We start from the raw sequence: 21,905 nt of genomic DNA, 5'->3' as shown, positions 1-21,905 counted from the left end.
CTGATTTATTCTAAAAGCCCTCAGCTGTTTTAAAGAAAACTGTAACAGAATTTCTATTACTTTTAACCTGGCATCCTTTGCTATACTTAGATATATTGATAATAAATCTAGAAACTAAGTTTAAACTTAACTTAGATAGTAAACTAAACTTCTAGATAACAAATCTAGAACTGAAGTAGTTGTAATTCTTTTAGAATCCTATTGCTGCATAAAAAAATTACCACAAAATTAATAGCCTAAAACAAGAGCCATTTACTATCATAGTCCTTTTGTTAGGAGTTTGAGTGAGCTGGTTTCTGTCATTTATAAGGCAAAAACCAGGATCTATTGGGCTGGGTTCTTATCCAGAAATTCTTAGAAGAATTGCTTCCAGGCTTATTCAGGTTGTTTGCAGAATTTGGTTCCTCATGATTGTAAGACTGAGGCCCCAAACTCCTTGCTGGCTGTCAGCTGGGGGTTATTCTCAGTTCCTGGAGGTCCCTGCATGTGGCCTCCCTGTCTTCAAAGCCAGCAATTGTGCATTTAGCTCTTCTTGTACTTTGAATCTCTCTAACTTACTCTTCAGTCACCAGCCAGGAAGAATTCTCTGTTTTTAAAGACCTTTTGGGATTAGATAGGGTCCAAACATATAACTCAAAGTCAACTGATTACTAACCTTAATTACATTTGTAAAATCCTTTCTGACATGTAATTTAATATAGGTGAAATATATTATCATATTTATAGTCCGTGCCAGGGGCCAGGGCAGGAAATCTTGAGGGGCAATTTGGAATTATGTCTAACACAGTGATAAAGAGGTTTTGAAAAATCATAACTTTAACACAAGAATCAGAGAGTGTATAACTCAATATTTCTAAAAGGAGAATAGTTCTACTCTTTCTATTAGGTATGCCACTTTTGCATCTTCTACCAAAATATTATCCATGAAAAAATATGACATTCCCTTAAGCAAGGGGGAGAGTCTTGAAGGAAATATGTGACATTTTGTATCAATTTAAAAATCACTGAATCCAACTAAATATATGATCTCCATCAAATATCTCACACAATCCATTCAGTTATAACAAATTGCCTGCATGCATCAACATTTAAGCCTCATGGATGAGGGCCTAAAGTGGGGAACTGAAATTTCAATTTCATGTAGTTTTGCATCATGAGCTATTGTCTTATTTTCTCCTTATTTATCCTTTACTTCTGTCTAAAGATTGTGATCTCAATGCTTTGTTTGTAAATATTTCCAAATATCCCTACACCAACTTCTTTGTAAATTGTATCAGAGAGTTTCTCATAATAATGTTAATACTACTACTACTAATAATACTAGCAACAATACTAATTATAATAATAATGGAGAATGTATATTACTTATGTGTGATAATGTACACATTCTTATTGCATTTATAGGTGAAGAATCTGAATTTCAGGGAGATAAGTATCTTACAAAGTCATGTAGCTGGTTACAGGGACATCGAGAATTCACACTCAGACACTGGCTTCAACCTCTGAGGTGGTAAACGTTAAATCATCCTGGATGTCTGGTAAATGCATCACACATAAAATTGCTACTTCTTCTCTTGAACACTTAAGATGTATATCTAATTAGGTTCTGACATCGTTCCATCTTTCAGCCATCTTCCTATTACCATTCACATACACACACGCACAAACACACACACACACACATGCACATATACAGACACTTGAAACTAATCATTCTTCCTTGCAATGTTTCAGACATCAAAAGCACAAAAATTAATAGTTTAGGCAGTGAAACACAATTTTAATTGCAGTTCAAAAATTTAAAAATAAATCCTTTCAATTGTATGTAACTTTGCCATCATCAAATAAAATCAAAACTACAAAAGTTATCGCAGTAATTTATTTTGTTGATGTTATTAAAGTTATACTGTGAATTGACTGTACAATTTGGAGAAAAATGTGTAACTTGAATCTGAACTACACTATTTAAAATTTACATGTGATTTTGAAATATTCAGCACATTATTTTATCTTATTTTAAATTGAAAATCCAGAGATATTTATTAAGTGCTTACTATATGTAAAGTGTGACAGTACAATTCAAAGTCATTGTAGTGTTAGTATAATATCCTAACCAAAGTCAAATTTTAGTATACTACTTACTGTCTGCCTAGCCTTTGTCAATTTACTTTTTCGTGCCTCTGTGGAAATATAAATAGTACCATCTCATAGGGTCATTATGTGTGTTAAATTTTAAAAAATCCTTTTAAAGTCCTTAACGACAAAAACTAGCACATTGTAGTGACTGTTTTCAATTATTGGGACTGCTCTTGGCATCATTAAAATTTAAATTATTAAAGTCAAAACGAGAAAGAGCAGACTCTAATTTCATTGAATTAATAGTGTATTGAGAAAATAAGAGAACACCAATATTTAAAAAACACACAAAAATGCCCAAAAAGCAAAACAAAAAAGACCTCAGACTGTCTATGAAAGGGGAATCAAATGACACGGCAAAAGAGTGTAATAAGATGACTTGAGGTGTGGAATTAGGTTGGTGGAAAGATAACAAAATGAATATAAGCTTTCTGGAAATGGAGACATTTAAGTTTGACCCTAATTATATTAAGAAAAAGCTGGATACCTTCAAGATTAATAAATAATTAGCCTTGGAGATGGAAGCAGAGGATGATTCTTAATAAATTTAATGAATGCATTAGGGTTTATTCCCTGCATAGAAAGTAATTTCTACTTTTTAAACTTTTTGGCCATTGACCATAAAATCTACATTTGATGTTTAACATCATATGTTTGAAGCAATCTAAGAGAATATATATATATTTTTAAATGACATTCATTTATTTATTTATATTTTTATTTTTTTGAGGAAGATTGGCCCTGAGCTAATATCTGTGCCCATCTTCCTCCACTTTTATATGTGGGATGCCTGCTACAGCTTGGCTTGTTAAGCGGTGCATAGGTTTACACCTTGGATCTGAACCAGCGAACCCTGCACTGCTGAACTGGAAAGTAAGAACTTAACTGCTGCGCTAATGGACCAGCCCCTAGAAGAATATGTTTTAAAAAGCACACCTGAAAAGCCCAAGCAATAGCAAATTAAAATCACCAGAGTTTATTTTTACTAGCTTTGTCCAAGAATTACTATAGGGATTGACATTGGGATCACACCAGGTCCCTCCAGTGCCTTTAAACACTCCCCTTTACCAACAGTGCAGCTTCTCTAAGAGTCCCCAGCTCCCACGAATGAAGGGACTTAGTCCTTGCTGCTCACTATTGCATCAAAGGGAAAAATACAAGGGAGAAAACCCAGATGCATTTCCCATTTTCCCTACAGTCTTGTGATATAATTCTCATCTCCATACTGAGAACATATAAAATTAGTTTTTAAGATATATTTATTTTAAATACAAATTAAAGGCTAGATACAAAACATGAGGCTTTTGTCATTGCTTTTTTCCCTTAAAAGATCTATGTATTTTTTCAGTTAGAATAGATTTATTTTTTTCATTTGTTGTCATGAGTTCAAGAAAACAAAGACATCCCTTCAAATATTGATTGGAATTGGCTGATACTAAATATGCGAGTTCTTATTTTTTTCTTTTCTTTTATCCATCTTTCCTTTCTTTCTTCACTTCCTATTTTTTGCATGCCTGAGTCTATGTAAAGTCATCTCTTTGAATAGCTACAGAATCATCTATCCTTATCTGCTTATGTTCTAAGGAAATTATTTTTTCCATGAATATGTATTCTAAAAATGTATCTGTTTGCTAACTGTTTATTATATAATCTGTATAGGCTTCTAATTCAAGTCACAATGTGGCATTTTAATAGTTTACAAAACAACATTGAGGTATTTTCTAATAGCATTATAAATCCTGGTTTCAAACTTGGGCCTGTTAGATGCTAGGACAAGTGGCTAAGAGAAATTGTGGGATGTTTTGTACTCTACTTCAGATAAAGAAGCAATGATAAAAACCATAAAAGTTAAAAAATCAAACAATTGGATAAGATAAGCAATAAGCAGAACAAAGATCGAAAGTGGTGGAATTGATAAATTACAATTTTGATAAATTAATTCATAAATGATTTAGTAAACCACTTTATTAAAAAAATTAGTTATTTGCAGGGCCGGCCTGGTGGTGCAGTGGTTAAGTTCGCACAGTCCACTTTGGGGGCCCAGGGTTTACCGGTTTGGATCCTGGGTGATGACCTATGCACCACTTGTCAAGCCATGCTGTGTCAGGTTTCCCACATATAAAGTAGAGGAAGATGGGCATGGATGTTAGCTCAGGGCCAATATTCCTCAGTGAAAAAGAGGAGGATTGGCAGAAGATGTTAGCTCAGGGCTAATCTTCCTCAAAAAAAAAACCCCCAGAAATTAGTTCTTTGCAATTAGGAGAATATGGAAAACTATAATTCCTCATTTCTTTAAGAAGAAATGGACGTTACAGAATTTAAGCGATTTTTTTCCTAAATTACTTAATCAGGGAGCAGCCTATAAGGATGAGAACCTCCATTTCCTGCCTCACTGTGGCATAGGTCTGTAATACTTTGCAATAATCCCCAGTATTTGAAATGAATAGGAGTAGTCTAGAAGGAAATTTCAGAGGTCACAGTTGGAGAAGTTCTAATTATATAATTAATGACTATTTCCTTAACAAATTAGATCATACAGATATTATTAAAATTGAAAAGAAAAACTGCAGAAACTACAAAATAACCCAAGTATAATATAAGGATAAATAATCATTTCCTTGAGGTGTGTATTTCAATTATTCCTATTTAAAACAAAGATATTATCTTTTGTAGGGTACTGAATGTCTTCATAAATGAATTTTTATTTTTATTTCAGTTCTCTCATCTGTGAAATGGGAAATACTGTTACCTACCTTGTATGTTGGTAGTTAGTCTGGAATTTTCAGTAATGGTTAGTTGTCAAAATATTTTATAACTTCTGTAGAAATTTATATTCAGTGTCATGTTAAACTCATAGAAGAAAATTTATTCTCTCAGCTCCCCTGTCTTATAAATGGTGAAGCACTTATGTAATATTAGTCCTTTTATACTTAATAATAAAGAAGTTAATATTTTGTTAATTCTTGCAGTGTATGAGATGCACATATCTACACTTAAATGTTTCATATGGATCTTTTATTTTGAACTTCACAACAACCCTATGTGATAGGTACTGTTATTATCACATTCTTACAGATGAAAAAACCAAGGGTCATGGAGTACATAACTTGCCTAAGATTATTCAACAGTTAAGTAGTGGACCGTATATTGGAACCCACTTACTCTAACTCAAGCACTCTCAGCTGCCAATTGTAACTTGTCTACTTTGCAGAGACAACTTCCAGTGAGGAATTAAAGACTAGTCAGTCTTGTTTCCTAAGAAACATTTCCTGTGAGACTAAGGACACCAAGACGATGCTGAAAAAAAAGGAATTGAGTGTTTTTTTCCTTTTTCATTCATTTTTAGAGGTTGTGGTAAGACAGAGTCAATATTAGTGTCCTCACTATCCCATTTAGGATGCTGTGCAGTGCAGATTTTCTTTATGAGCTTTCTGCAGCATTGATGATGATGTCAAATAATCAGAAGTTTCAAATATAGAAGCATCTCTATAGAGTCCACGTATATCAGAGGCTAACTTTTTGTGTAGCAGACCCTGATTATTCAACATCCTCTCTTACAAATTTATTTTTTGCTTTCATTAAAACTATAGTAAGCACCAGTGTTAGTTCAGCAAAACATGGAGCCATGTAAAAGAGTAAATAATATACTTGAGTCTTCAATAATAGCAACCATTAGATTTAACAGATCATCTTGGAATTTATTTAAATCTTACCAAGATTATAAAAGTATAACTAGACATTTTAATGCTTATATAAAAACCAAATTCAGATAAAAATGTAAAAAGAGATATAGATATTAGTATAAATGTAGATGCAGTAATAGAGGTGTTTTCTGTTTCCTTACAGCAAATATCTCCTCCTGGAGGAGGGGAGTGTATTTGTCTGGTTATATTCATTTTTTTATGACAATTGATGGCATATACTGCTTGGAGAACAGCATCTATGTCTACATTTACTTAAGTAATTTAGGAAACAATCTGGTAAATTACATGAGTTTATTGAATTCCACTATTGTGTTTATATCTAATTTAATTTCATTCATTATGTATTATATTCTTCATAAACCATATTAAAAAATAGTGAGGTTTTTAAATTAAATTTAATTACAGAAGTAATACTGAAATATAATCTCTTTAATCAAAATATGGTATGACACTAAAATTCCCTTTGGCTATCAGCACTCATATTGTTACTTTTTAAAATAATTTGTTCATATGGAATTTTATCATACAGAAATTTTAAGTATACATTCTGTGAATTTTCTTTCTGTGCTTTATTTAAAAGAATTCTCTACCTTATGAAATAAATCCATTATAACTATTTCTCAAATATATTTTCTAGTTTTGTTTGACACATTTGTGCCTTTCAATCATCTGGAATATATCTTTTAATGCCTTGTGAGGTATTTTTTTTCCTCCAGAGGGAGATTCAAAGTCCTAACTTCAGTTACTGAAAAGTTAATTATTTCATTGCAAACTGAAATTTCAACTCAAACATAAAATAAATTCCAATATATTTATGTATTTACTTATTGGCTGTCTTCAAGTCTAGCAATCTGCCTTCACCAAGTCTTTAATTGCCATAGTTTTCTAACATACTTCCTTTCTGAAAGGTATGTTTATCCTCTTTGCTTTTTATTTTAAAAGGTTAGATTAATTATTCTAGATATTAACTTTTTGAACTTTGGAATCAGATTTTCTAATTTCTTGAAGATTCTGGTCAGAATTTTTGTTTTAATTATTTAATGCATTGACTAATTTGGGAAGAATTGACATCTTTTCTATACAGATCCCCCTCAGCCATTAACATGGTATATCTCTTTACTTGTTTCAATCTTTTTATAGCTTTTAACACAATTCTATATTCAAGGACAGAATCCTATTTGTAAGGAAAAATAGCTAACAGCTAAAAGAATCTTTAACATTTTATTTTAAACAAATCACACCACAGCTCAGAGAGATTGCAATTGGAGTTTTGCTTGTGTGACAGTGATACTGCCAGAGATTTTGCAAGAAATCAGACCACCGGGTGTTAACATGGGATTCATGGATGGAAGTTAAATCAAAAGTCCATGAACCTCTTAACATCCTGTTAAAAATCTCTTTACATGTCAAATGCCTATTTTTCTAAAACAATGTAATAGGAACTCAGATGGAGCAAAGGAAAGAGTTCAATTGCTATTATAGCTCTTTGCAATAAGGCAGGCAGATTTATCACTGTGTAGGGTTAATCTTTTTATAAAAATGAGCCTTGAGTTTAACAATTTTGTGATGCATTTTAGATAAGTTTGCAGAAATGAAGTAAGAGATGTAGTGTAATATTTTGCACCAAAGAAATATTTCCTTTTTAACTAAAATATCATGGGACAGGGCCCCAGGAGCCCGTAGTGAGCCTGGCAAAGAAAGTAAGTAGTTCAGTTCAAAGAGATACAGTAGTGAAACAGACTGAGTGAAGAAGACTCTCTGGATGCAGTTTGCCCCTCCAAGGGTGCTGTCATAAAAGGACATGCCAGAAAGTGTGACCAAAGGATAAAAATGATGAGAAATCCTGGGTTAGACTCAGAAGCGAACTAAGAAATAAGGTCAATTCCAGAAAGCCATAAATTTACTAGAAGCGCATACAATGGGGCGATGCTTATCCTCAAAAATCTACTTCTTGCTCTTTCTCTCCTTCCACTATTTTTTTAAATGTTCATGAAAAGGTTCTAAAGGTACTTTCCAAAATTGTTACCCAGAGGTCCTATATTTTGAATCAGGAGTTCATTAAATTCCCATGACATTACCCAACTTTCAGGATTTAGCATAGATTTAGTCACTGGGAAGGATCCAGAATTGTAATTGACCTTCTTGCCCTAGAAGAACAGATAACCTCAGTGCTGTTTTATATATAGCAGAGATTGAAAAATCATTCTTAAGGTATAATACTGAAATTTCTTCTTAATATTCATCTGAAAAAGCGTGTTTCATCTTTTAAGTTTCAATTTGTTGTTCATGTTAAGTGTGAGACTTTGAAATTCTGTATAATTGAAATTAATTGATGATGTGTGCTGTTATTATTACTGTATGTCTGCTCTACCGAACTGTACTCTACTTGCAGGTAGAGATTGTACGTATTTTGTACACTGCTGTACCTTTAGCAGCAATTATAGGAGTTGTATCATAATAAACACTTGATATATATATTTACTGAAAAAATGAATGGCTTTTAAAATAAATCAATAATTTCATGGGCCTGGCCTGTGGTGCAGCAGTTAAGTTTGCACTTTCTGCTTCGGTGGCACAGGGTTTGCCAGTTGGGATCCCTGGTGCAGACATGGCACTTCTTGGCAAGCCATCCTGTGGTAGGCATCCCACATATAAAGTGGAGGAAGATGGACATGGATGTTAGCTCAGGGCCAGTCTTCCTCAGCAAAAAGAGGAGGATTTGCAGCAGATGTTAACTCAGGGCTCATATCTACCCCCCCAAAATCAATAATTTCAAAAAGTTGAGTGTTTTCAGGTATAACTTCCCTCTCTGCATGATCAAACCCACAGAAGCAATGGGACATGTAAACATCACAGAATTTATCCTCCTGGGACCTTTTACTGATGCGGATGCAAAGGTTGTCTGCTTCTTCCAGTTCTCACTCTCCTGTATCGCAATTCTCTCAGGAAACCTTCTCATTCTTCTCACCATCAGGAGCAGCCATCTCAGTGAGCAGCCCGTGTACTTTTTCCGCAGCTACCTGTCCTTCATGGATGTCTACTTCACCTCCACTGTGGCCCTCAAACTGATCACAGACTTACTGCCCCAGTGGAAGACCATCTACAGTGACTGCATGTCCCAGATGTTTTATGCCCACTTCTTTGGTGCCACTGAGATCTTCATCTTGGTGGCCATGGCCATCTTCAGACCCCTTCACTATATGGTCATCATGAGCAGACAAGTGTGCTATGGCCTTGTGATGGCCTCTAATTTTCAGAGCATTTACCGATTTAATCCTGCATGTATTGATTTTTATTGAACTTGCCTTCTGTGGACCCTGTCAAATGGACCACTATTTCTGTGATGTATTCCTCTTGCTGAAGCTGGCCCACACGGACACCAGCTTGTTGATCACTGTGATCAGTACCACCACAGGGGTGATGTCCATTTGACCTTCGTTGCCTTGGTCATTTCTTACATCATCATCCTGTCCACCCTGAGGACCCATTCATCCAAGGGCCACCACAAAGCCCTCTGCACCTTGGCTGGCACATCACTGCTGTTTTCACATTCTTCTTGTCCCTCATCTTCATCTTGGTCCCCATGGCTGATTCTGTCAGTAATGACAAGGGGTTTTGTCCTACGTTCACTATGATTGCTCCCATGTTCAACCCTCTCATCTATACACTGAGAAACACAGACATGAAGAATGCCATGAGGCGAGCGTGGTGCCAACACAAACTGTTTGAAGGGAAATGAAGCTGCTGGTGTTCAAACCTTTTGGCACATCCTGTTCTATCCATAGAATCATTAATATGAACAGATACAGCAGGTACAGAGAGGTGGTATGCTGTCATCAAAATCTGAAAGCCTTGAAGAGAGGAGGACCCTCAGCCACTCTCTTTCTGTTACTTTTCTGAGACTGTATAGAAGGGGAGTGGACCAGGTGATCTCCAGGTCTCTTCCAGCTCTGACAATCTGGAATTAATGTTAGATATTCTGGACCTTTCTGTTTTTTACGATCCCTGACATAGTGAGCATTAGAGCACTTTTATCAGGGCAAATTGTAAAGACTGCATGGTTTGGCACTTGTGCCCTGCTTTAGGAAACAGATATCTTGACTGAGACACCTCTCACAGATAGAGGTCCTAAGCACTTCCATAGTTTTGAGGTCTCCATTGTTATAAAAAAAATAAAGCAATGACAAAATTTTACAAGTGTTTTATATTTTAATTCTTTACATTAACAAATCATGCTTCTAAAATAATGCAGTGCAATATAATTATACTATTCACATTATGCTAATGGGACATATTGTCATTAATTCTTACTACCCCATCAGTGGTGTATTACAGTACAGTCTGCCCTCCTTATTTGTAGATTCCCCATCTGTGGATTCAAACAACCATGGATCTAAAGGCCTAAGATGGTTGTATCTGTACTGAACACATAGACCTTTTTTCTTGTCATTATTTTCTAAATAATACAGTATGACCACTATTTACATGGCATTTATATGATATTAGGTATTATAAGTAATCTAAAGATAATTTGAAGTATACAGGAGGTTGTCCATAGGTTATTTCCAAATAACTATGCCATCATATATGAGAGACTTGAGCATTTGTGGATTTTGGTGTGGGGGAGTCCTGGAACCAATCCACAGTGAATACTGAGGGATGATTGTAACTAGAAGTTTCAAACTGGATGATGAACATCTTTTTTCAATCCTATAAGTGTAATTCTATGACTGTGTTTATTATCTCACTTACAAAGTCTTCATTAGTATACAACTTAATGCTCTATATAAATGTGCAACACAGAAAATCTCCCATCCTGTGAGAGGCCCTGAGCTTAAGAAGGCACATAGCTGAATACATTGATGTTCCTAGTGTACATTTTGTTAACCCTCACTGTTCCTTATGCTAATTAGTATAATTTGATGTCTTGTTCTACCATTCAAACTATGCAAATCTGTCTCATTTCCTCTCAGGCTGGCTCTCGTACTAAGAAGAAATAAAGAAGATTAGACTAAGAAGCAGATAAAACCAACTGAAAACTGGGGCATAAGCCAAGATCATTGGTACTTTGACATGTTTCATTAATTTATACAAGAATCCTCAAGCTTTGTGAATTGGAAGGGACTGTGATGTCATTTAGGGTCATCCATTAACACAACATACATTTGAGGAACTGAGGCCTACAGGGTGGGTTCAACAAGTATTCAAACAAAAGACATATCCCTATAATTTCTGATGCTCCATCCTCTTCACCATAATCTCCACTAAGAAATTATACTGTATATCCTTAAAGTATTATTGTCCCTTGTTCAACAGGAATCCAGGTTTTAAGGTGAGGAGTATATTTGCAGAAATTAGCCATAGGTTGATGAAGATTTCAGCAATAGTTTTTCTCTTCCAAAAAGATCCTGGCATGTGTACAACCTAAAAAATTGGAGAACTTAGAGAATAAGGGGTGGAAGAAAAGTTATGAAGTATGCTGAAAAGGAGGTAAGAAAGACAACAGCAGATCAAGTCAGGGTTTAGATTTGCTGTTGACCTCCTGGTGGTGATTACCACATCATGGAATTATCCAATTCTGGAAGATGAGGGAGAACAGAAATGTCTATAGCTGCATGGGCAGGTATGTAATTCTGATGTTTATTTTTAATAAGCCTGTTACTGATGCATGTGTAGGCCACATTCTCCAGTAATGAATTAAATTTGCTTACTGTCACAAATTTGCTATTTGTTTTCTCCCAAAAGAAGACATGCCTTTCAGAAATCTGTTTGAAAATGGCTCATATTTATCTTTTCTTAGCTCTTTTCTTATAATTTGTTAACAAAAGAAGGGTGAAAAGGAATCTACCCAAATGTCATTAGTAATATGTCCTTCTTTTCCTATGTGTTATCCATGGATGAAATAGTGGGAGGGAGGCTAGCTGCATACTTTGGTAGTTAGAATTTGTCCTTTATGTATATCACCAATGTTATGTGCTGTCCCTCATGCCCCTTCTCTCTAACTTGGCCTTGTATATTGCTCCTTTCAAAGTACCTTACACTAAAGATATTGGAGGTTTCATTAATTCAAGAATACACCTCAGAATCCCCACTTCTACAGTTTGATCACACTATTCATGGATCAGCCAGCTCAATATTGACATGTAACAAGCCATTCCAAAACTTGTGGCCTATACAATAAACATTTAATTCTCATTTATGTGTCTTTGGGTAAACTGGGGTTCAGCCAATCTACATTGAGCTTGATGGGGCTTAATTCCAGACACCAGGGTAGGTCCAGATATATTTCACATAGTTCTTATTTTTCTCATGAATAAAATAGAAGTGTCATCTTAATCTTTGCTGAAATTGAAATTTTATGTTCTGTACATGCGATGTTTGACAGTACCATTCACCGTTATGGAATCACAGCATTGTATGTCTCTTTCTACCCTGTGGTGCCTTTAACTTATAGATTTTTCACACTAAAAATGTACACTAAAGACTATTTTGAACATTTGAATAAAGTGATGAAGTTGCATTATACCTCAAAACAACAGTGGTCACCATGCAAGAACTGGACACATCAGAACATTGTCAAAATGAGGCATTCCCACTCAGTCGCTATAAAAAACAGTGAATTCAGGAGGCTCTGACATGTAATAAATGTTTTAATCTCCTCAATATGTTTAAATGAGAAAGGGGTAACATGCTAAGGAACAAAAACGTTTTCTTTACATATTCAATTGAGCAGTGTATGGAAATATGTTTAAAATATTTTATGGCTACTCCAGAGACAGATGTGTAATCACTGGTTACAAGATACAAGGAGATATACTTTTGGTGTTTTCCACTATAAAATAAGCTAATTTATTCATCTGGAAAATGAGAAAGGTTGCCATTTATTTTTATCAGTGAAGGTTATAATCCAAGTCACACCTGCCATAATATAGCAGCAAGGTTATAAAAGTATAAAGCTGGCAGCCAATGTTGCGATCATACATCTATGAAATAAAATGATGTTGTTGACCAGACTCACCCCCAATGAAACTGGAGGAAGTCTGAGTACTTACACATGGTTCTTGGCCATGTCTTTCCAAGGAGCCAAGAGGAGACTCTCCAAGCTCCTCCAATTGGGATTGACTTTGAGGAACTTTCGTGAACAGGAATATGTTTATAAAGTCACTAGTAGAAACTTGAATACATTTTATATGTCCCACTTCTTGGTCTTTGAGAGTAACAACTCTGTCAGCTTTTATCGTTTTAGGGACTTCAGACCGTCAATATCACTAATATCCCTTAATGGTCAAGACTTTAGTGCAAAGATGTAAAGGAAAGGGTATTGCAGAGAAAAGTTATCAGATTGATAGCATTTATTTATTTTACAGTTTTCCAAATTGAGTTCAAGTTTAGCTCCCTTTGTGTGTTGGTTAGGAGAATCAATGCGAGTATACATACCCAAAGGTAAGCCTCTTTGGATTTCATTGACTCATCGACCTCCTGTGCTATAAGAACATCAAGTATGATCTAGTCCCAGTGTTTCCAAATATAAGTGCCCAGATGTGACACTGAGTGTGTAAAAATTATCAAAGGAGTTTATTAAAATTACAGATTTTTGTATACCCTTTAACCTTGGCCTACAGGATCAGAAACTCTTAGAATAGGTACTGTTATCTGTTCAAAAGTCTCTCAAGATGATTCCAATGATCAGATAAGTTTGAGAATCACTGACCTAGGCATCATTTTTAAATTGAGCAAAGGGAGATCCAGAGAGATCCAGTGAGTATATGTCCAATCTGGGACAATAAACATAGATTTGTGTGGTCCAGGGCAAGGGTTTCTTAATTATGACTTCTAATCCAGATGTCTTAATACCTTTTGATTTTTCTTATCTTAAATTCTGTGAATGCATCAACACCAGAGATCACTTTTTAAAGCACTGTGTACAATCCTTAAACACATACCCAATTATAGGCAGTAATTTGAATAATCAGATTTCTGGAAAAGACAATAAAACAATGATAAAGACATAAGCAATGTTGTGTTCATTTGCTGTAGAAAGATAAAGCTCAGCTTGCACAAAGTAAGGGAGGAATTTGTCACCAGGGCAAGTACTAGCACGCATAAGAAAGTCATGAATTTTTTTTGTCCAGAATGAGTTTCTCTGGAGTTCCACAGTTGGAAACTGTGTTAGGTCAGTCAAGGAAGAAGTAATAAATGTATTCAGTATTCAGTATATAGTATTCACTGGATTCAATAAAGCTGCTTAATTCAAATATTGGAGGAAATGTGGTTTCCCAACTAAGCATTTCAGCAAATTGTATGTACCATGTTGATTGAGTGACAGTCACCTATTCATCACTCGTCTTTGTTTTTATTCATATTCTTTAGTTTTTCCTGTTAGTCACTTTTCCTAACAGGGACCACTGGCTATAGATGACTATTACAGTTTAACGTCAGTTAGCAGAAGAATATTAATGGATGTTACAATTAAAATGGGGATCTTAGAGGTATTTTTCCCCCAATTTCCTTATTTTTTGGGTAAAGAAAATGAGTCCTAGAGAAAGGAAAAACTTTTTCCATGACCAGAGGATGACAACAGGTATATTGTTTTTTAAGCCTGTGTTTAATCTCTTTTACATTCTGTACACACCTCCCCTCCCATTCCAACCTTACTAGGTTTGGTTTTCACGGTGTCTTGGAGGTCTTATATTGAATGCTTTAGCTCATATCTCTGTTATTTTTCATACAATATATACATATTGCATGCTTAGTGTGTACCAATTGCAGTTCTAAACACTAGAAAACAGCCTTAACTACTTCACAGTAGACTCTCATTCATTAAAGAAAATGACAAAAAGGGAAAAATGGAGAGGAGAAAATAATGGTAGTGAGTATGATCATGCTGAGCTTTTGAGTTTAATAAGATTTTCTGGCCTAGATATTTTGGAGAATTATCTGATTATGAAATATTAGAAAAAATATAATAATAATAATAAATAATCCTTACTTCTATAGAATCTGCTATTTTCTCATTTGTTCCTCCAAAAGAAAAAACCTGTGAGGTTGCTTTTGTTGTCTTCATTGTACAGGTGAGAAAATGTAACATCGTCCTGCTTAAATTGTTACTTCCAACTATTTATAATTAGCCTTCCAGAAAAACTTCCAGCCCCCTAGTTTCTTCATTGCATTCTTTACTTCTGCATTTCTCAGTGTATAAATCAGAGGATTTAACATGGGGGTGACAATGGTGTAAAATACGGCTACCATCTTATCCTCTGAAAAGGTAGTGTCAGGGCGCATATACATGAAAGTACAGGGACCAAAAAAGATGATGACCACAGCAATGTGGGAGCCACAGGTGGAGAGAGCTTTGCGCCTGCCTTCTGCTGACTGCTTTCTCAGGGACACCAGGATGATGGTATAGGAGGTGAGCAAGATAACAAAGCTCCCCAGAGTGATGGCACCACTGTTGGCTGTCACAACCACCCCAACAACATATGTGTCTGTGCAGGCAAGTTTCAGCACAGGATGGACATCACAAAAGTAATGATCAATCTCACTGGGTCCACAAAAGGGTAGTTGGACAACCAGAGCCACTTGGATAATGGAGTGTAAGAACCCAACTACCCAGGTCCCCAGTAACATTTTATTGCATCTCTCCTGGTCCATGATGGTTACATAGTACAGGGGTTTGCAGATAGCCACATAACGATCATAGGCCATTACAGTAAGGATGAAGATTTCAGTGCAACCAAAGAAATGTCCCGCAAAGAGTTGCAACATGCACCCTGCATAGGAGATAGTTTTGCTCTTGGCTAACAGGTCAACGAGCATCTTAGGAGCTATGACTGAGGAGTAACAAATGTCCACAAAAGACAAGTAGTTGAGAAAGAAATACATAGGATACTTGTAAAGGTTGCCCACATAAATTGTCAGCATGATAAGGAGGTTCCCCAGAAGAATGACTGTGTAGAAGAAAGAAAATACCACGAAACAAACTTCTTCCACCTCTAGGTTCTGAGAAAGCCCCAAGAAAATGAATTCAGTTACATTGTTAATTTTTTCCATGGAATTAATCTAGGAGACCAAATTCCCAAGAGACAATTAAATTATCTGAAAGAAAACATAACAAGGACCAACAACATTTTCTTCTAACTCGAAATAAATGGATAATCACTGTAGTTGAAAGTGGACAAATAGATACTCACTGCTTGCTAGAATGCATTCTTCAAGAAATTGAAATGCTCATATTCTGATCATCTTAGCTCCACATGATAATCCATTCATTCACTTCAGATGAGGAAGCAAAGTTTAGGGAGATAAAGTAAATCCCTTAGTCACACATCTAACCAAGAGTCTCACATCCCACACATTTTATTAAGGTATTTTCATGTTTCTAAAAATTTACTTAGCTCTTATTCTGTATAAAGTATTTAACCTAATTTTGAAACAACTTCTGTTTTGGGGGCTATGGTGATATTTATGTATCTGAAAGGATTCATCTTATTTTTGACACAAAAATGTAAATATATAGCAGCATTTTTCCTTGCAAATACTGCCATGAATTTTCAAGTAGTTGAAACCAGCTGACCTCAGCAGGTTCTTTTTGTTATGAAACTCAGATCTTTTTGTACATGAGTTTATGGTCCCTGATTTGATATCAAGCTCTTATAGTCGAGAGGCGGTATGATGTAGTAGAAAGGGGATTGGGTACAAACCTGATTCAGAGATAATGGTGCTGTAACTCTAGACGAACCATTTATCTTCATGGGGCTTCTGTTATCCCTTTTGTGAAATGAGACAGTTTCAATTTCACTACAATCTATTAACAGTTATTTCTACCATGAATTAAATCAATTCTGTCAACATGGAATAGTCATAAAACTCTAAAAAAGAGGCTGAAATAAGAGAAGACAAAGCAATAAAATAAACTGCTGGAGACAGAACAAGACCTGTTTGATTTTAAAGGAGGGGAGGAGAAGTCTTGCGTAATTTCTGCATTCTCCAGGAATTACTTTTCCTTGCTCTTTTAAAGATTTATCTGCTAACCAAAAAAAGTAAAAAAAAAACAAAAAAACAAAAAAACCTCTGCACTTTAATTTCACCATTCCTTCACACATCTTTTTAATCTCTCAAGTTTCATGCTAGTCTGTATTAGTTCTCCCAGGTAGGATAAATTAAATATTTCTGGAAGAGGGCATCACTGAAAGATACTTTAGTCTACTGAAAGATGGATTTAGAAAGAGGACAATATTTAATGTAAATGGATGAGTCTTCAGTGGTGGAGTTTCAGGCACTCTAGTGGGGTCACTGGAGTGTATGTGTGGAAAAGGGTATCAATAATTTTGATTAAAGGGGCTTACAAATTATTCCTCAGACCAAGCCGCAGATGTAAATGATTCTTTTAGTTTTAGGTTAGAATAGGATTACATAACATCTTAGATGGTCATTAGGAATTTTGTCCACCTGAGGCCACTTCCCCTCATAATTTGTTAAGTTAGTGCTTACAACTCTGACTGAACTCTATGCTCCGCTATGTGTTTGCAGCAAGATTGTACCTGACACTTATAGCTTTTGGGAAACTACAGGGCTGTTCTTCCTCAGGTCTGTATAATAGAGTTGATAAAGTAGTCATTACTGGTGTGTCTTCTCTTATACAGTAAAAAATAATGATAATAATAATAGCAATAATAGTAATGGTAAGAGTAATAATTCAAATTCAGACTCAAGCACATCCCTATGCCTTTTTTACATGTTCCTTCCCCTCTGGTTTTTCCTTCCAAATTGAAAAACAAATACTACTTTCACTAAGAGAGCCCTTCAATTTAAGAAAGCTCAAATTATAGTAGTTTTTGACAACCATGAATTGTGCTGCTTGCTTTTATCTAGAAGAACCTTGGGAATTGTGTCTCCATCGTCCATAGCATGATTCCTTAAGGAATTCTTCTTTCTCCTTGAATCAAGACTCATCTCAAAGAGTTCCTCTGTCCACTTTCTGAGCATTTCAAACGTGATAACGTCTCAATTTCTTTTGAAATTATTGACATTTTCTTACTCACCATTATGCTACCCTATCTCGTAGTCGTGTATGGGTGAACTTCATTATCTTATCAAAATATTGATAATTTTATTATCCTTTTATTTCTGAGAACAGTCTTGCAATTATATTACAGATATTCAAAATATAGGCATTTGATTGAATTATTTTTCCACAAACGTTTTATATTAGCTTTAGAAGAAAAAAGATAATCTCACCAGTGTTGCCCATGGCTTGAGTTTTGCTTTATTTTCCTATCTCTCTTGAGATAATTTGAGTACAGATGTCCAAAATGAAGTAAGAGTGATGCCTTAGGAATTGCCTTCTGAATAATTAGTACTGGAGAATCCCTGACCCCAAAACTCAAAGGCTGGTAGAAGACAAGTCTTTAATGTTCTTAGTTCACTGTCTCATCTACTGAAATTTACCATTTCACAATATCTTTGGCAACAAATGCTTTTTATCCCTACTTCTTAAAAGACCTATTTAAATAGAATGATGCAAAATGTTAATGACCTCGGGGAAAGACTTTCTCCCAAAGTCTCCATCCATAATCAGAATCACATCAGTGCAACCACAATGAGCTTTAATTTCCAGATGTATTTTTTCAATTTATTAAGAAAATTTTTTAAAAATTTTCTTTATTTGCTAAATGTAAAACAATCAATTCTTGCATTTAGGATCATAATATGAAACCAAAGCATTTCAGTAAGCAGAAGTAATTGTCTTATGATTTTATATCTTGTTCAATGGACTGTGTCAATACATATATTAAATATTACATATTTAATGTAACATATTACATAATATATTCTACTCTTTAGATTACTCTTCTATTGAGTTTTAATTGTTCTACTCTTTTGAAAGTTCCATTCAACTGGAAAAAAGTGGATTCAGTAGTGCTATTTGGGTTTCAGTGCTTTTCTTTTTAATTGAACCTCTGATGATTTCTTCAGAAATTGATGGGAAGAAGTTCAGTTCCAGCCTATGCCTGGGACAAATTATAGAGAAGGCTTTCATTCTTTTACATTTTGATTGTAAATCATTAAGATTTGACTCTTGACCACTAATCTGTCTTATTTTTTCTATTTCTACTCTTTCCTTTCCCCTCATTCTTGCTTTTCTTTCTTTCCCCTTTCTACTCTCACCTCACCTACTTCTTTTCTCAAACAACCTCCAAAGTATCATACTCTGACTCCTTAATACTCTTATAGGGAACTTATGAGCTGTCCACCACTTGCTAGTAAGCACAGCTGATTACTGATCTCGACCCGACCTTGGGCCATTCCCCCTGCAGTTTCTGTCCATGTCACTGGACCACTCCTACAGTTGTAGGAGAAGACAGAGTCAAAACTGGCATCAGGAGCAATCACAGTAGGAGGCAAGCTTGATGGGAAAGCGATTGAGCATATTTAGGCTCCAATCATGTCATACAGTATCTACCACTTCAGCAGCAACAGAGAATCTCTGAGGAAGGATTCCAGAAGTGCCTACCTTGTTGTGAGGCAAGGTCCTGTCCAGTCTGGCCCATAAGTGACCTAAAGATGGAGTAGGGAACATAGCTTGATTTTTTATCCCATTTTAAGTCTTTTGAGTAGACTAGAAATGGCCCCCTCCTTGAAGAAGCTGACTTGTACCTCTGATCTCCTCTCCTTTTGTGGAAGAATATAAGGTATTTCACCCTGCAATAAGACCCCAATATCCAAAGAATGTACAAACAGATATAAGTGACACAAGAGTGAATTGTGCTAATGATGGAGAATAGTTTCCGCTGGTCCCTTCTTGTATGGTCTCTTCTTATATGGTCTCTTAATATCATAGTGAAGTGCAGGCCACTACTTCAGTGTCTCTGGCTACAAGCAAGGTGAGTACAGGAATCTGGGTAATCCTTTATATAAATAAAGTCCAGCATAGCTCATGCTGTTAAAAATAATGTCCTATGAAGAGTGTGTAATAATTGGGGATAATGGGTATATTGTGATATAAAAGTGAAAATGAAACAGAATAGATAGTCATTCCCATAATTGATAATTACTATATAAAAATATAATAAGAAGGGGCTGGCCCCGTGGCCGAGTGGTTAAGATTGTGCACTCCGCTGCAGGCGGCCCAGTGTTTTGTTGGTTCGAATCCTGGGCACGGACATGGCACTGCTCATCAAACCACGTTGAGGCAGCGTCCCACATGCCACAACTAGAAGGACCCACAACAGAGAATACACAACTATGTACCGGGGGGCTTTGAGAGAAAAAGGAAAAAAATAAAATCTTTAAAAAAATATATAATAAGAAAACACAATAAAAGCTATTTTTTCTTATGGAAATGAAACAAAACTAATAAAAGAAAATGGCTAGTAATATTGGATGCTCAAGAAAATTTATTTTCCCCAACATGTTATAAATTTTTTCAAACATTTAACATTGACAAATGAATACATCTGTGTTACCTAATACTTATCAAGATCTAGACATTTTCCTTTACCCTGGAAATTTCCTTCATGTCATTTCCCAGACAATCCCCACTCCCTCATTCTGTATAAGCAATTGTTGTTTTATTTTATTTTTTATCAAAGATTACTTTTGCCTGTTTTAGACCTTAATTTAATTGAAATCATAAAAAATACCATTTTAAGTAAGACTTCAACTCAGCAAAACATGTTTGAAATTCATGAATCATGTTGTGTACATCAATAGTTCATTCCTTTTTATTGCTAAGGAAGATTTAATTGTATGTATATACTGCAATTTATCCTTATTTTTATTAATGCACACTTGGGTTATTTCAAGTTCTTGGCTATTATGTACCAAGCTGCTGTGAACATTATAGTACAAGGCTTTTGAGAAAAAATTATTTCTCCTGGATAAATAGCTAAGAATGAAATTGTTGGGGCATATGCTAAGTGTATATTTAATTTATGATAACCTTGTAGAACATAACCCAGTGAATGTACCATGTTACATTCTCAACAATTAAAACTGTATCCATAAGCAGACTTTTTCTCACCATACACTGCTGCATGCCTGGTCTAAACTGCCATAATCTCTTTTCTAGATTATTATAGTATCTTCCTAATATCCCTATTTCCACTTAGAATGCTCAACTAGTCATTCAGAGTTATCCTATAAAACCATAAGTCATATCGCGCCACAAATACTGAAATCTTTTCTCATTTCACTCCAGGTAAAATCCTGTAGTTGTATACAATGATATTTTCCATTATATTTCTGTTTTTATCTTCAAGTATTCTCTTTCTTATTCCCTTTCTCTAGTCACACTGGGCTATTTGATTTTCTTTGTTTACAATAAGCATATCCTATTTACTCCGGCTGTTTCATCTACCTAGAACTTTCTCCCTGATGGTAGATTTAAGAATTGTTCATATCGATCAGAGGCTCCCAACCATGGCACTATTGCCATTTGCAGTAAGATAGTTCATTGTTATAAGGGTTTTTCCTGTATTTTATCAGTTGTTCAACAGCATCCTTGATCTCTGCCCACCAGATGCTAGTGGCAGTGCCCATCCCCAACTCCCATGGTTTTGACGAATAATAACATATCTGGACTTTGACAACTGTACCCTGGGGCAAAATTTCCCCTGGCTAAGAAGCATTTATTTTGGCCTTATTTGAAAAAGTCAACTAATCTTTTGGACCTTCCTTGACTATCCTATCCTAAAGAGTATGCATCTTTACCTCTAGCTTTGCCACCGTCACACTCTTAATTACCTTGCTTTATGTTAATTTATGTCACTATTTAAATCCCTGGAATATTAAATATTTGTCTAGTTTTTTATTATCCACCTTCACTACATCACACAGTAAACTCCATGGGACTATGAATATTGTTTTTCTACACTACCATATTTTCAACTTCTAGAATAACTCACAGCAATGAGAAGGTGGTAGAATATTCTTGTTTTTGTCTTCATTTTGTATAAATTATTTTATGGTAAATATAAATTTAGTTTTATACCCTAAACTTTCTCAACCACTTTTAGCATTTGAAATCCTGCCTGACGCTTTGAAAGTGTGGGTTTTACATTTACT

At 35.2% G+C, this 21,905-nt stretch overlaps 1 protein-coding gene and 1 pseudogene across 1 annotated transcript; one reads left to right on the top strand and one right to left on the bottom strand.

Moving 5' to 3' along the window:
* Positions 1 to 8,674: 8,674 nt before the first annotated feature.
* Positions 8,675 to 9,579, top strand: LOC124228727 (olfactory receptor 4P4-like; annotated as a pseudogene).
* A 5,375-nt stretch (positions 9,580 to 14,954) lies between these two features.
* Positions 14,955 to 15,890, bottom strand: LOC124229374 (olfactory receptor 4S2-like). The gene has a single exon (XM_046644562.1). It carries the CDS (start codon positions 15,888 to 15,890, stop codon positions 14,955 to 14,957), a length of 936 nt encoding a protein of 311 aa, XP_046500518.1.
* Between the last annotated feature and the right edge of the window lie 6,015 nt (positions 15,891 to 21,905).

This window comes from Equus quagga, chromosome 17 (genome assembly GCF_021613505.1).
Source record: "Equus quagga isolate Etosha38 chromosome 17, UCLA_HA_Equagga_1.0, whole genome shotgun sequence".
Classification (NCBI taxonomy): Eukaryota; Metazoa; Chordata; class Mammalia; order Perissodactyla; family Equidae; genus Equus; species Equus quagga.
The sequence above is the reverse complement of the archived record's forward strand: the minus strand, read 5'-3'. Positions and strand labels throughout refer to the sequence as shown.